The 13,027-nt window shown below is 48.4% G+C and overlaps 7 protein-coding genes across 7 annotated transcripts; 3 read left to right on the top strand and 4 right to left on the bottom strand.

The window, feature by feature from the left end:
• Positions 1-430: 430 nt before the first annotated feature.
• N7537_011242 (uncharacterized protein) lies at positions 431-1,042 on the top strand (the record flags this gene model as incomplete). Its single annotated transcript, XM_056902296.1, has 1 exon — positions 431-1,042. The coding sequence occupies one exon, from the start codon at positions 431-433 to the stop codon at positions 1,040-1,042; it is 612 nt and encodes a 203-aa protein (XP_056747583.1).
• A 45-nt stretch (positions 1,043-1,087) lies between these two features.
• Positions 1,088-1,411, top strand: N7537_011243 (uncharacterized protein; the record flags this gene model as incomplete). Its single annotated transcript, XM_056902297.1, has 1 exon — positions 1,088-1,411. One exon carries the CDS (start codon positions 1,088-1,090, stop codon positions 1,409-1,411), a length of 324 nt encoding a protein of 107 aa, XP_056747584.1.
• Positions 1,412-2,170: 759 nt separating this feature from the next.
• Positions 2,171-4,624, top strand: N7537_011244 (DUF3405 domain-containing protein; the record flags this gene model as incomplete). Its single annotated transcript, XM_056902298.1, has 1 exon — positions 2,171-4,624. The coding sequence occupies one exon, from the start codon at positions 2,171-2,173 to the stop codon at positions 4,622-4,624; it is 2,454 nt and encodes an 817-aa protein (XP_056747585.1).
• Positions 4,625-5,214: 590 nt separating this feature from the next.
• Positions 5,215-5,877, bottom strand: N7537_011245 (uncharacterized protein; the record flags this gene model as incomplete). The annotated part of the gene is made up of 1 exon (XM_056902299.1): positions 5,215-5,877. One exon carries the CDS (start codon positions 5,875-5,877, stop codon positions 5,215-5,217), a length of 663 nt encoding a protein of 220 aa, XP_056747586.1.
• A 716-nt stretch (positions 5,878-6,593) lies between these two features.
• Positions 6,594-9,030, bottom strand: N7537_011246 (uncharacterized protein; the record flags this gene model as incomplete). Its single annotated transcript, XM_056902300.1, has 3 exons — positions 6,594-8,439; positions 8,511-8,922; positions 9,003-9,030. The coding sequence occupies 3 exons, from the start codon at positions 9,028-9,030 to the stop codon at positions 6,594-6,596; spliced, it is 2,286 nt and encodes a 761-aa protein (XP_056747587.1).
• Positions 9,031-9,797: 767 nt separating this feature from the next.
• Positions 9,798-10,124, bottom strand: N7537_011247 (uncharacterized protein; the record flags this gene model as incomplete). Its single annotated transcript, XM_056902301.1, has 1 exon — positions 9,798-10,124. One exon carries the CDS (start codon positions 10,122-10,124, stop codon positions 9,798-9,800), a length of 327 nt encoding a protein of 108 aa, XP_056747588.1.
• A 691-nt stretch (positions 10,125-10,815) lies between these two features.
• On the bottom strand, positions 10,816-12,492 carry N7537_011248 (allantoate permease family MFS transporter; the record flags this gene model as incomplete). The annotated part of the gene is made up of 5 exons (XM_056902302.1): positions 10,816-11,458; positions 11,517-11,788; positions 11,842-11,942; positions 11,995-12,090; positions 12,150-12,492. The coding sequence occupies 5 exons, from the start codon at positions 12,490-12,492 to the stop codon at positions 10,816-10,818; spliced, it is 1,455 nt and encodes a 484-aa protein (XP_056747589.1).
• Positions 12,493-13,027: the final 535 nt, after the last annotated feature.

Here is a 13,027-nt window from a genome sequence, read left to right on the forward strand (position 1 = left end):
TTGGTGGAAAATGCACTATCCTTGGCGGATACGGAGGCTCACAACCTTATTTTGACTGTGCCTACTATGTACAATCCTTGACGACGTAAGACTTTACTAATTTCGGCCGATCGATATTAGAGACGTTATATGTAAGAACACTATGATTTGTTTCTGAATGTTCTTTTTAGATGTCTTTTTAGATGTATGTGAAGGCGATAAAAAGCATAGACTGTACAGTGGTCGTCCTTGACTAGTAATAGTGCATGTATCTAGGTAGTTCTTTCCCTTCGCGTTCCTTCGAAGGTTCTTTCTCTCCCACCAAAGACATTACCTGAATAGACATAGTTAGATACCTTTAGGTTCAAATCTACATCTATACATCTTCTGCTCATCATAATCACAACCCAGCTTCAAGCCTGACCAAACCATATTCAATACTATTCAACACATGGAATCTACACTTCCCCTCGATCAAACAACCATGTCTGCTCGTACTCTGCGTGGAGTCGAGGCCTATTTTACCGTGGTCATGGAGGACTCCTACGAGTTCAAGATAGCCCGCGAAGATTTTGAGCCCGAGACCGTCTTCCGCGAGGTTGTCATCGCAAATGAGCTGTCCGATTTATTTCAAACCGAACTCACCCCTCGCCAAGAAGCGGCATTTGAGAACCATATCCTGCACGCCCTTGCATGGATGGTGTATGGCTCAAACAAAATTGAGAAAGCTGGTAGTAGCTCAGATATTACTCTCGAACTTTATGTTGCGGTCTTCCGTGGTGAAGAAATCCCCGAAGAGATCGAAGAGCAAGACCAGGAGTACTTGTCTTTTAAGGAGAGTCTGATCCACCAACACCTTCCAGCAGACACTTCGGCTGTCCTACGCAGTCGCCGGGAGGTTGTGCAACATGCACAAGCTGCAAAATTTATGATGGACCAGTTGTGCATCCGTGGCCAGGATCTAAGTGAACAAATAATCCTCGAAGCCCACAGGATTCTGACCTATAAAGTGGACGCCGAGACTACCCCCTGGACGGAGTATAGTGGCGTTTATCGAAGTTAGTGCGGGTCTACATGCATTCCCTCATCCTTCCTTGGTTCCATACAAATGGAGTCCATGTTCCACGAGCTCAAGCGCGATTTGAAAGAAGTTACAACAAATGGAACAATCGACTCTATCGCCTTGGCTTCGAAGTATGCACATATTTTCGTGAATATCCACCCATTTATGGATGGCAATGGCCGAATGTGTCGTTTGATTCTCAACTCGATGTTACTGAAATTTGGGGCTTTCATTGCTTGTATCGGGGTAGACGAAGATGACCGATCAATCTATGAGGATGTCGCTGTTAACGGAGGAGCTCTTGAAGATCTGTATGAAGATGCCGAGGAAGAGGAAAAGCCTGAGTTGTATAAAGGTTTAGGGACTTGATCATGGAGAATCGAGTAATTTTATGGATATATTTTGTAGGATGTTACGTACCAAAGACCCTAGCTCTCTTTTTAGTAATATTATTAGTAGCCTTTTTTTGATATACTCACTCCCTAATGATGTTGTAGCTAGATACTTCAAAAATGTGTATACCCTTTGATATCAATGTGACCCAAATCTAGCATACACATAAGATCAAGTAGATTCGTCTAGAAGACCCATAATACCCATAAAAGCCATAGAAGCCATAAAACCATCGAACCCATAAAATCCGAACCAAAATAGATTAAAAAAAGAAGTGACCCGCTAGGGCTAGGACCAGTCCATTTGAGGAGACAACTGCGTAATCCTTCATTTCTTGGAGCGCCAACGGTCTTGGCACTTTACCTGCTGAAAATACCGGCTTGGGCCCTTTAGGGCTGTTTATCTCATGTTTTGCTCGGGAATATTGTCTGCTTTGACGCTGTTTCGACTATTTCATACTCCTTTTCATTGTTTTCACCTTTTTTTCCATCTCTTTTTACCTGTTTCATCACTCTAAAGTGACACAAGCCTGAGCCGTCCCATTGCCAGGCCGACGATCAACAACACAGCTCATCGCGTGCCTCTCCCTCCCTCCAACAACCACCCCTGATTTGGGAATTATTGAACCGATTATTCTATTATTACACTTCTTAAATAGATGCGCCACTGATTGAGTGATTTTGGACAACCTTGGAATTACCCCACTCATTCAATGTTGACATCTTGTCTGGCATCATGACCGTCCAGGCGAGGAGGCACTCCGCAGCCTACAAGTCCCCATCACCCTATAATTCACGAGAAACAGACATCGAAAAACAACCCACCTCCGGGCGCCATGCATACCACCACCACCTGAGCGATGACCCCGAGTCCGACGACGAGTCGCTGGACGATAACAATGTCGCGGGCTCCTACCCGCCGCCCGTCGTAGCTGGCGGCAGTCTTCGCCGCCCCCAAGCTAACGTCGGCTTCCGCGTGCCCCAGCGGATCATGCGCTGGCTCTGCTTCGCCCTTTTCGCTGCCCTCGTCCTCTTCGTCCTCACCCTCTTCCGCTTTACCATCTCCACCTCCGTTAAACAAGTCGCCGTCGATCTGCCCAAGGTCGGCACCCCGAAGCCGCCGCTGTGGGAGAGCTTCCCATTCCTCAATCGCTATGAGGGCGGTATATCTGCCTTGGTCCCACGCTCGGAAAATGTCCCCGAGTACCCCGGTGATGACTCCGACGACCTGGGTCTGCGGACGGACCAAAACGACGAGCACAATGAGCCGAAGCCAGAGCAGGACGCCAACAAAGTGGCCAAGAGGGATTTGGCCCCGAACATGTTGAGTAATGTGTTCAATCCTTATCCTGATTACCAGTCGCCGGAATACATAGAGAAACACGGCGAGAAGCGCGAGTGCTTCCTCAATGCAAAAAACTCGCTACGGGTTCCGCCTATCCAAAGCTACCCCGGAGTTCCAAAGGGCTTCCCGGACCCAGCGCTAGGCTCGAATACAATGTTGGGTATTCGGGACGACATGTGCTTTGATCGATTTAGCCGATTGGGTCCATACGGGTTGGGATACGGGGTCAAGAAAGGCGGTATTGGCGCGGGCATGGATGGGCATCGTGAGGGCGCCGACCGTGTGTGGGAGGATATCCCGCCAGTGGACTTCCGACATGTGGATTGGGCTGCTGCGCAACGTCGCTGTCACGCGGCCAATCGCCATCGCTTTAACGAGCTGCCGGAGCCGCGTCTCAACCGCTTTGTTTCTATGCCTGTGGGTGTTCCCAAGGTGAACACCCTGCCACCTGCGGAAGATAGCCGCCAGGAACCGCCCAAGGTTGGATCTGAGCGTCTGCCGCGTACTGCAGTGGTTATCCGCACATGGCACGACTTCCACTATACCCCAGAGGACATTATGTATATGCGCTCTGTCATCTCAGAGCTCTCACTGATGTCCGGTGGCGAGTATACTATTCACTTCTTGGTTCATGTCAAGGATACCAACCTTCAGATCTGGTCTGATGATGAGACATACCAGCGTGTGCTTGATGATGCGCTGCCAGAGGAGTTCCGTGGCATGGGAACTCTCTGGTCTGAGCCGCAGATGGCCCTGATGTATCCCGGTTTGGAGGAGACCTTGACTCGCGGTTTGCCAATCCACGGCGTCTACCGCAGCACGTATATGCCCATGCAGTATTTCGCTTTCCAACATCCTGAGTACGATTACTTCTGGAACTGGGAGATGGATGCGCGTTACACGGGGCACTGGTACCACCTTTTCGACAAGGTCGGCCAGTGGGCGAAGAATCAGCCACGAAAGGGTCTCTGGGAACGAAATGCCCGGTTCTATGTTCCGTCCGTCCACGGCTCATGGGAAGACTTCCGGCAGATGGTCCGCGTGCAGACTGAGAGCGGTACCAACTCTGCCAACAACATGTGGAGCGCTGTCAAGGGTCCGGCAGGCAACGGAGGCAACACGCGGAGCACAATGCAGCAACAGGGCGACAAGTCCATCTGGGGTCCCGAGCGCCCCGATGAACGAGACATCTTTGAGGTCGAGGGTGAGGGCATCCCACCCACAAGCATGGATAAGGACCAGTACCAATGGGGCGTGGGTGAAGACGCCGACCTGGTCGTTTTCAATCCGCTTTACGACCCCGAGGGCACGACCTGGCTGCTGCGCGACGACGTAACAGGCTACAACAAGGAGAAGGGCATGCCACCACGACGCACCGCAATCATCACCGCGTCGCGAATCTCCCGCAAACTGCTCATCACTATGCACCGCGAGTGCAGCCTCAAGCGCCACAGCATGTTCTCGGAGATGTGGCCGGCGACCACCGCGCTGCACCACGGCTTCAAGGCTGTCTTCGTCCCGCACGCCGTCTACCTCGACCGCCGCTGGCCGACCCGCCATCTGGAATCAGTGTTTAATGCCGGTCGCAACGGAGCTTCTGGTGGCGCTCGCACGTCCATCTTCGGCGATCGTGAACACAACTTCCGTGGTACGACCTGGTTTTACTCGGCGGGATTCTCGCCGAACCTCTGGCGCCGCTGGCTTGGTCTCCGCGTCGACAATGACGGCGGTGAGCAACAGGAGCTGGCTGGTGAGGGCCGCATGTGTCTTCCTCCTATGTTGCTGCATCCTATCAAGGAAGTCAACATGGTCATTGACGGTGGAGAGAGAGCAGAGGACCGCTGAAGACAGAAGGATCATATATGATTTCTCTCGGAATTGCTGCTGCAATTCGTGTCTTGGGCTTTGTCCCTCACACCCTCTGCTCTTCCTGCCACCTCCAGGATTCATGCACGCTTTGGGGTAGATGCTTATTTGTTTTGCATTGGCTCTCATAATTACTGTATAATGACCCCCCTTCTCATTCCCCGGTGGCATCATGTCCCCACGTTTTGGATTCCTCTTTCTCAATTTCGGTGCGAAAAAGGCGTTCCCATGGCCTGGATGGCCAGGCTATGGCTCACGATGCATTTTTGGATTTTTTCTTGGTGTTTGTCCACTCTAGTTAATAGAGGTTCGCTAGATTGTGTTCTGCATCGGAAGAATATTTGGGTTTCTTTCTTTTTTTTGGTTAGACCTGGACTGGATCTTGGAGAAGGACACCTTCTTCCAGCCCAGGAGGGCTATTTTGGTTATAAATTGTCCCTTGCACATAAATTCATACTTTTGGTTTCATTATGGGTTTTACACCCAAGTATAACATGAAAGGTGTTGCTAGAAATACCAATATGGCTATATAAAATGCAATATACCTCTCCAGCTCTCTCATACCCAACTTAACAACCAGCAAGCAAAACATCACTCAATTCCCACTCCCCATCCGTATCCTCCCCATTCTCATCCACCTCCTTCAAAATTGCAGAAACCTTCCCCGAAGCCAGCGGACTCCGCGCCACAAATCCCGTAGGCGCAAAACAAATACTACACTCATAAACCCCATCCCCATCAACTCCATACTCAAGACAAGTCCTACAAACTCGATGTCCACACTTCGTAAGCAAAACCTCAACCCTCTCCCCGTCCTGGACACAAGTATGACAGAAATGCGTCGGAAACCTAATAGGCGGGTTCTGAACCATGCGACGCTCGATCTCGGAGGCGAGTTCCTTGCCCTTTTCGACACGCGCGCGGAGGAGAGCGGCTTTTGTGCGTAGTTTGTTCATTGTGGTTGTGTTGAAGGGGTTGTTGGTTGCGTTTTTGGATGGTGTTGGGGTTGTGTTGGGCTTTTGAAGGGTTGGCACTGGCTCGAGGAAGATTAAGGGCTGAAAGCGTTCGCAGATTGGTTTGTTTTGCATGCTTTTTTGTTCGAGGAGCCAGCGTCGGCGGATCTGGCGGTTTAGGAGGATTGTGTAGATTATTGTGAGGGTCTGCCAGGCGCGCCATGTGGAGATTGGGTCGAGGGTGTCTGGGGTTGGGTTTGAGACTTTGCTGGGGGACATTGTAATTGGGCTGAGGAGGAGGGTTTTGGATTGGAGATATGTGTAGTTTCAAGGATTTCAAAGAATATGAGGATATTTCATGTAGTCGAGAGGGTGTGGCGAATATGTAAAAGTATAAGCTTCACAACCCTAATTTGGGTTCTTCGGATTGGAACTGCAGACTTTGAGCTGCAGTGCTTAAGATCTTTATATTTGCAGGAAGATATATGTGAAGGTATGTAGAATATATGGATAAATATAGCAATGTAGAAAAATTCCCCGGCCGAAGACCCGGATATCAAAAGAAGATATCCACCCCCAGACTAAACCAAGCCTCTGTCTTCATAGCAGTGATTGGCTGGGTGATGACTCCTTTGCCCCCGTCCAAACAGATTCGCCTAGACTCTTCGCCTCTGGCTGTACCCGGGAACCCGCCACGGGGGATTTTCTTTTTCTGACCTGCCAAATCGGGGAAATATTGTTGTAGATCAACCAAGATGTTCCTTTGAGGCTCAAGAAAGTTGAGTCTAGATGCTTGTTAGGTGACTGTCAGATCTTTTTTTTTTTTTTGCATTGCAATGGAGAAAAGATCACTTTCAAAAAGTGATGGTTACATTGGTCTGGAATATCTAATAGATATGTTGATATAGAACTTTTCTTCTTTCTATACAATAAAAGCCATTCTATCAGGCCTGCCCTTGTATTCAGTACTCAAATATCCCATCTTAGTTCTATCCTTAGTCTCTTGTGTAGAAATAAGAAGTCAACTCCCCCTTCTCCTCCAAATTGTCCGTCTCAACATATTCCCAGGACAAGATAGAAACCCCCTTGAAATGGAATGTATACAAACACTTGACCCCAGAACCCGAATCAACGCTCTTGGCGGATATTATATATTCCCCAGGAATAGACGCCCCATCTTTCCTCTCCTGGCATAGAGGCGTCAACTCCCAAACCTGGATAAGTTGATTTGCTGACAGCCTATCTACCAAGCCTGATGACCATATCTCGATTCGTGAAGTGGTAGGTTTAGATTCCACTTCAGCCAAGCGCATAATGAACCGCACATTGTCTTGCAAAGGCTGTTCCCGCACGGTCGAGCCCACATTTGCCTCCACACAGACATACTCTCTATCATATGCCGTGCTAGTTGGGTACCGCGGGTAAAAGGCTAAAGTCCCAGATGCTTCACATCGAGTAGCACCTGCTTTCTGTGAAGACTTCCAAGTCCCATGCAGAGCCCGAAAGATAGCTGACGCTGCGGCCTTCCGTGTTGTCTCGTGGCCAGGGACAAGAGCGTCGCGCAAAGCACCTAATGTCTTTTCTGTCTCACTCTCTGTGCCTGGCGTTTGCGTATCGACAAAAGTATACCTCGCAGGAACAGCGGGCCCAGACCGACCATGGCCTGATCCCAGTGCTGAGCGACTAATATCTAAATCCTTGGCGAACGACTCCATCAATCCGACATAGTCGCCCATGGGGAACTGACCACGGGCTAAATCCGGGTGTGCCAATCTGAGACTGCGAAGGCTTTGCTTTTGGTCATCTGTTTCACAGAGCACACTGTTGTTCACCTCACTCCATATTTTTCCAAGGAACCTTGCTTGCATTTCCATCACGCCCCAGTACGGGCCACGGTAGAATCCGACGAATCCGATATCGGGGATTTCCGAGCGGACGGTGCCTCCCTTGTCGAGAATCAACGGTGAGAACGGATCCGTTTTAGAGTATTCAAGGGTCGTCAACACTTCATCTGGTAGCAAGGACAATGACTTGTACGGCGTGAATCCGGTGGCCATTACTATCGTCGTCACATTTTCTATCATCTCGGTGACCCCATCGGGCCGTTCGTACTGAACTGAAGCTTGCTTAGTATCTGGATCAGATTTCACAGAAGTCACCCGGCCCATCGATGTCTGAATCGCTCCACATCGGACGAACTCGGCGTAATCATTGCCTATGGCGACCCATGGTGGCTGGGTTCTGGATTCTTCGGCGCCATGTGGTGAATCCATGTGCGCGTATTTCTCATAGTCACTTCCGAGCAATGACTGGAAGTAACTGTTTGTTTTGACTGCTTTTTCTTCCGGGATAGGCCCCAAGGCGTAGTCTATTGGACCCGGGGGCCGGCGGCCTAGGTCATACATGGCCAAGTCCAAGGGTAAAAAAGATGGACTCCCATCGGAAGATTCATGTGGGAGATAAGTTGGTAAAGTCCAGAAGGGTCTTGAATGTATATGGTGCACCTTTGTCTCTTGGGGATATTCAATTCTGTGTGTGGAAAGTGTGGATGAAGATTGGCGTAGAGCAACAGCAGATGCGGCTTCGACGCCTGACATGCTGCCGCCGATGACGACAACCTGGCCATTCACATCTTTGGTTTCATTAAAAGATGGCTGCTCTCGCTCATAATGGAGGGAAGAGCTGTGGATGATTTGGCCTTGGCTTTGGAATTGCTTTAGACCTGGTATATCTGGAACATACTGCTGGGCAAAGTACCCAGAGGCGATGACAATCAGGTCAAAATCTTCTGAAGACACTCCATCGTCCGGTAATTCATATTCCGTCTGAGCTTTCTTCGTACTATATATGGCTGTGAGTTCAACATCCAGTTCGAGTACAGTGATACACGAGGATAGTAAGTTCCAACATACCTCTCGTGAACCCACTGGACCTTCCACTTCGGATCATCTCCATTCTCAACCCTTCGTATAGTCTTTACCACTCTACACCCTAGCCGAAGTACATGGGTTGGAATATACCGCTCTGAATAACAGGTCAAGTAGTCTCCAACCTGTCTCGCCTGAGGAAAAACCGGAACATCCGCGTCAGGTATCACAGACTCCCAGGCAAGATCCGAAAAAGCAACCGTGAAGCAGCTGAGGTTGGTCCGCATTCGAGGGTCTAGTGTAACCGGGGGCGTATTGACCTGATTGGGAGAATGATGGTGACTTGACCACAGACCTCCGACTTTGTCCTGGCTGTCGAAGATGATTGGAGAGAATGTCCCGCGCGGGAAATTATGAAGCAGGGTTTTGGCGGTGACTAGGCCCGAGGGACCGGCGCCTGTAGGATGTGATGTGAACGTTAGGTTGGATATACCACCTGGGTATATAAAGTTGTGCCCGCGGGGTCTCTGGACTTACCGATTATTGCTACTTTCTTGGGTGACATCTTGGAGTTGGAGGTGAGGTTTCCAATATACAGGAAGCGCTATTGCTCCCCTCTGTGTCTGATATATACCTTTCAATATATCAATATACTAACGCTGGGAGTAATACAAGGCAGACTCTAGCTGTCGCTAAACTTACCCCGCTTATATCCACTTGACACTTGAGAAACAGCTCGGGTCTCCTTCTGTTTTTATACAACATATTTACATGTAAATAATCATTTTGAATAAGACGTAGTATTAGTTTAGTAACAATTCTGCGAATAATAATACATTGTGTACAATATTAAACAACTGGCGTAAACCTCACCCACGTCGCTATACCCACATCGGGCTTAAAACTTATAATCCAAACATTATTTAGACACGTATACATTGATGTACTTTGTACCTTGTACATCTCTTCCAAATTCCAATTCTTAAAAAAGGGCGGAGCATATCACTCTCGGCATGTATACCAGCAAATCATGACGTTAACGCCAAGCATAACCTCAGCACAGGGGTTCATGAATTTCCCCATGGAGCAACCCATTACAGGTCATTTGTCTGGCCCCCCAGAAAAAAAAAAAAAAAAAGGCCACTTTAGTGCCAGGATTGAGTTTCCCCATATTTGACGGGCGCTCTGGAGTGCGAGTGGCGGGAGGGGGAAGAGGAGAGAGAAAGCTCGAGAGAAGGCCTAGCGGAACTCTGTCGTATTCGCATTGACGTTTACATCCCCGTGCTCGTGCTCATTCCCATAGGGACTTGCGTGCAACTGGTACTTTCGCGCTCAGGAGACTCGCCGTAACCATTCAGTGACTTGGATTTGGGGCGAGTGTAGATTGGGCTTGTAGGCTTCGTTGCATTCTTGCTCGGTGACAAAGGTGTCAACGTTTCTCTGTGTCAGGGGACTCTTGTACTGGTTCTGTTTTCGGAGGAGTTCCTTTTCCGCGAAAGCGGATGGTGAGAGCTTTGATAGTGTGTTTCGGAGTCGTTTTATGCCACTGGGGACGGAGGGCGGTCCTTGAGGTGGACCGGACGGGTTGTCGGATCTCCATGGGTATTCTGGAGTCACGGATTGGACGTGCTCCTTCTGCGGAGAGAGTGTTCTCGACATTTTGTGGAGATTGAGGGAGTTCACAGCATCTAAGATGATTTGAGTTGGGAGGATTGGAATGTGTGGAGAGGGATTGATTTTGATTAAGTAGGTACAATATATAGGTAGTTTACTTTGGTTCTATCATCTAACTCCGCGGGACCCGCGAGGTTGTGCCTTGTAGTATTATTGGATCCCCGGTTATATCCTCGTTTTAACACGCAGTAGTCGCTAGTCGCTAGTCGCTATACTTCCCCCACAAGTTTTTCTGGGTCATGATCGGCAGATGCATACGAACTTAGACTGATCTACTATTTCTCACCGGTAGGAATTTGAGGATCTCCTAAATAATAATATATAGATAACGATAATGGTGAACAAAAAACCGGTGTAGCGTACTACGTCATATCGGGAGGGAGATGCCGATCAAGGATGGTCTGGCATAAATTGACCCAGGGAACTTGGAAGATGGGTTCTTCTTGACGAATAAGAAACGAGGAAATCGAATAGATCAATCATTCAAGGTTGGCCAGGTGGCCATAAGCCGTGGAAAGTATACAAAAATACTATGAAAACTCAAACTGAGCAGGTGACAGCCCAGAGTTTATCACATGTATACATGTATACATATATACATCTATACATCTATACATCTATACATCTATACTGGCAGACGATAGACATTTTGAATGTAGAAGTTCAATTTCCATACTTAGTAAGTAAACCGGAAACTGGGGTGATCATCCCCAGCATTCTCAAGCTCCTCTTTGGGCCAATGGTACCGATGATCCCTCTTACCCTGCTCACGCAGCCGATTTTCACGGTATAAATAACCAAAGAACACAGTACATGCCACACCACAGATCCATACCATCCCTAGACTGACACCGAACCCAGTTCTGTATGTTGGAGCCTCCGAGTCAAAGAAAACATTGCTAGCCACCAGACCGCCACAGTTACCAAAGCCGATCTGCATGGCTGAGGCAATCGATTGCTTGTAGTGCCCAGCCATGTTGTTACTCACCCAGCCCAACAACATCGGCTGCGTCATATATCCTCCGCCCGTGATCGCAAATAGGGCAAAGTATCGGGCAGCGACTGGCACTGACTCCTGACATATGAGAATAATGTACCCAATTGTGGCGATGACACATCCCATCAATGTGAAGGTAAATCGATGGCGAAGTCGGTCGCTAATGAAGGCTGTAGCTAGTGCGATTACTGTTGCAACGACGTAGATCGGGATACTCATCACTTGAGCTCGAACAGATGTCCAACCGAGCTGGCGGAGGATGGTTGGGGTGAAGAATGATGTTGCGTAGCCCGTATTGACAATCCCAAAGTACATAATAGCACTAATATTGATTCGTTGTTAGTGGAAAGTTATCATGGAAGAAAGGTACGCAATATTACCCAAGATAGATCTTGATATCTGAGAATGTGCGCTTGATTGCTGGCTTGTCAAAGCGATTCATTTGTGCTTCACCGCGATCTTCTGATAGCCGTCGAAGCAGCAAAACACGTTCCTCGTCATTTAGGAAAGTAGACGTTTCGGGCCAATCGACGATGAGGAATTTGGCAGCAATTCCAGTGAATACTGTAAGTAGACCTTCGATGATGAAGATCCAGCGCCAGCCGCTGTATCCTCCGACACCGTCCATCTGGGCAATTCCGTAGGCAAGAAGCTAAAAACGAATGGTTTAGCATAGAACCACTCCCCCACGCAGGGAATACATACTCCACTGATTGCACCGGCCATGATACTAGCACTGAAGAAAACATTGAATCGCCATTGCAACTCGTGGCGCTTATAGTACATAGCAATCAAGTAGATGCAGCCTGCATTAGAACATTAGCATTGGTGCTATCAAGGGATCAAAAGCTATCCAACCTGGCATTAATCCAGCCTCAAACAACCCAAGCAAGAAGCGACACGCAACGAGGCCACCGAAGCTCTTTACAACACCTTGGCATGTTGTAACAACGCCTAATATGATGGAGTTTAGTCCCAATCCTTTCACCTTATATCAATTTATTTAAACATACCCCAACAAAACATAATCCCACTCAGCCACCAAGACGGCGATACCTTTTTCAAGAGGAGATTGCTAGGAACCTCGAAAAGGATATAAGGAATGAAGAAGATAAACAGAGCGATATTGTAATCATGTCCCTTCATCCCCAAATCCTTTTCAAGACCTTGAATTCGCGCATTACCGATATTGATACGATCAAGGAAGGCGAGTAAGAATAAAAACATGAGAATAGGAACGACATGGATGTCAAGTTTCCATAGGAGTCGTTTCTCTGCCGCTGGATCTATGTCTGGCACGGAAATCGCGGAGTTGACGTCCTCGACCGTCTCGTTGTATATCTTTTCCTGGTCCATTTTTGGTATTTCAGATTGTCCTTGAATCAAGACAAGTACCCACCAGGATGATTAACATATGATGGTGGAATATAAACTCTTTTTAAAATATATTTGGCTACTCCATAATCCGGTCTGGGGAAATCCGGGGTCCCCGCACGAGACATTGTGTTGATTTCATTCCGCATTCTTTGATCGTAGTCGGCAGTTGGTTCCGCCACCCAGGAATGCCAAGAATATACGGCTTAGTGCCTAGCTTAGTGCCTATTCTGGTATTTAGGCTTGGTCTATACCGAGTATTTGATCGCGGGCTTGTTGAGGGCTAGGCCCTTGCGAACCTATTCACTGTATTGGAGGGATCCAGACCGAGGTCTTTGATATTGCATACACCCAACGCCCAAGTCTAAGAGCGGGGTATCCTTCCATAATTTAGGATTCGACGTGGCGTTGAGATGTTTAAGTTTGTGGCCAGTGAAGCCGATCCTATTTAAGATGACGGAACGGTACCCCGGAATGATGCCGCATCTTGTCGCGCGGGAGCCTCTTCTGTTTACGG

The sequence above is a fragment of the Penicillium hordei genome (genome assembly GCF_028827395.1).
Source record: "Penicillium hordei strain IBT 12815 chromosome Unknown utg000006l_segment0_segment0, whole genome shotgun sequence".
Lineage (NCBI taxonomy): Eukaryota > Fungi > Ascomycota > Eurotiomycetes > Eurotiales > Aspergillaceae > Penicillium > Penicillium hordei.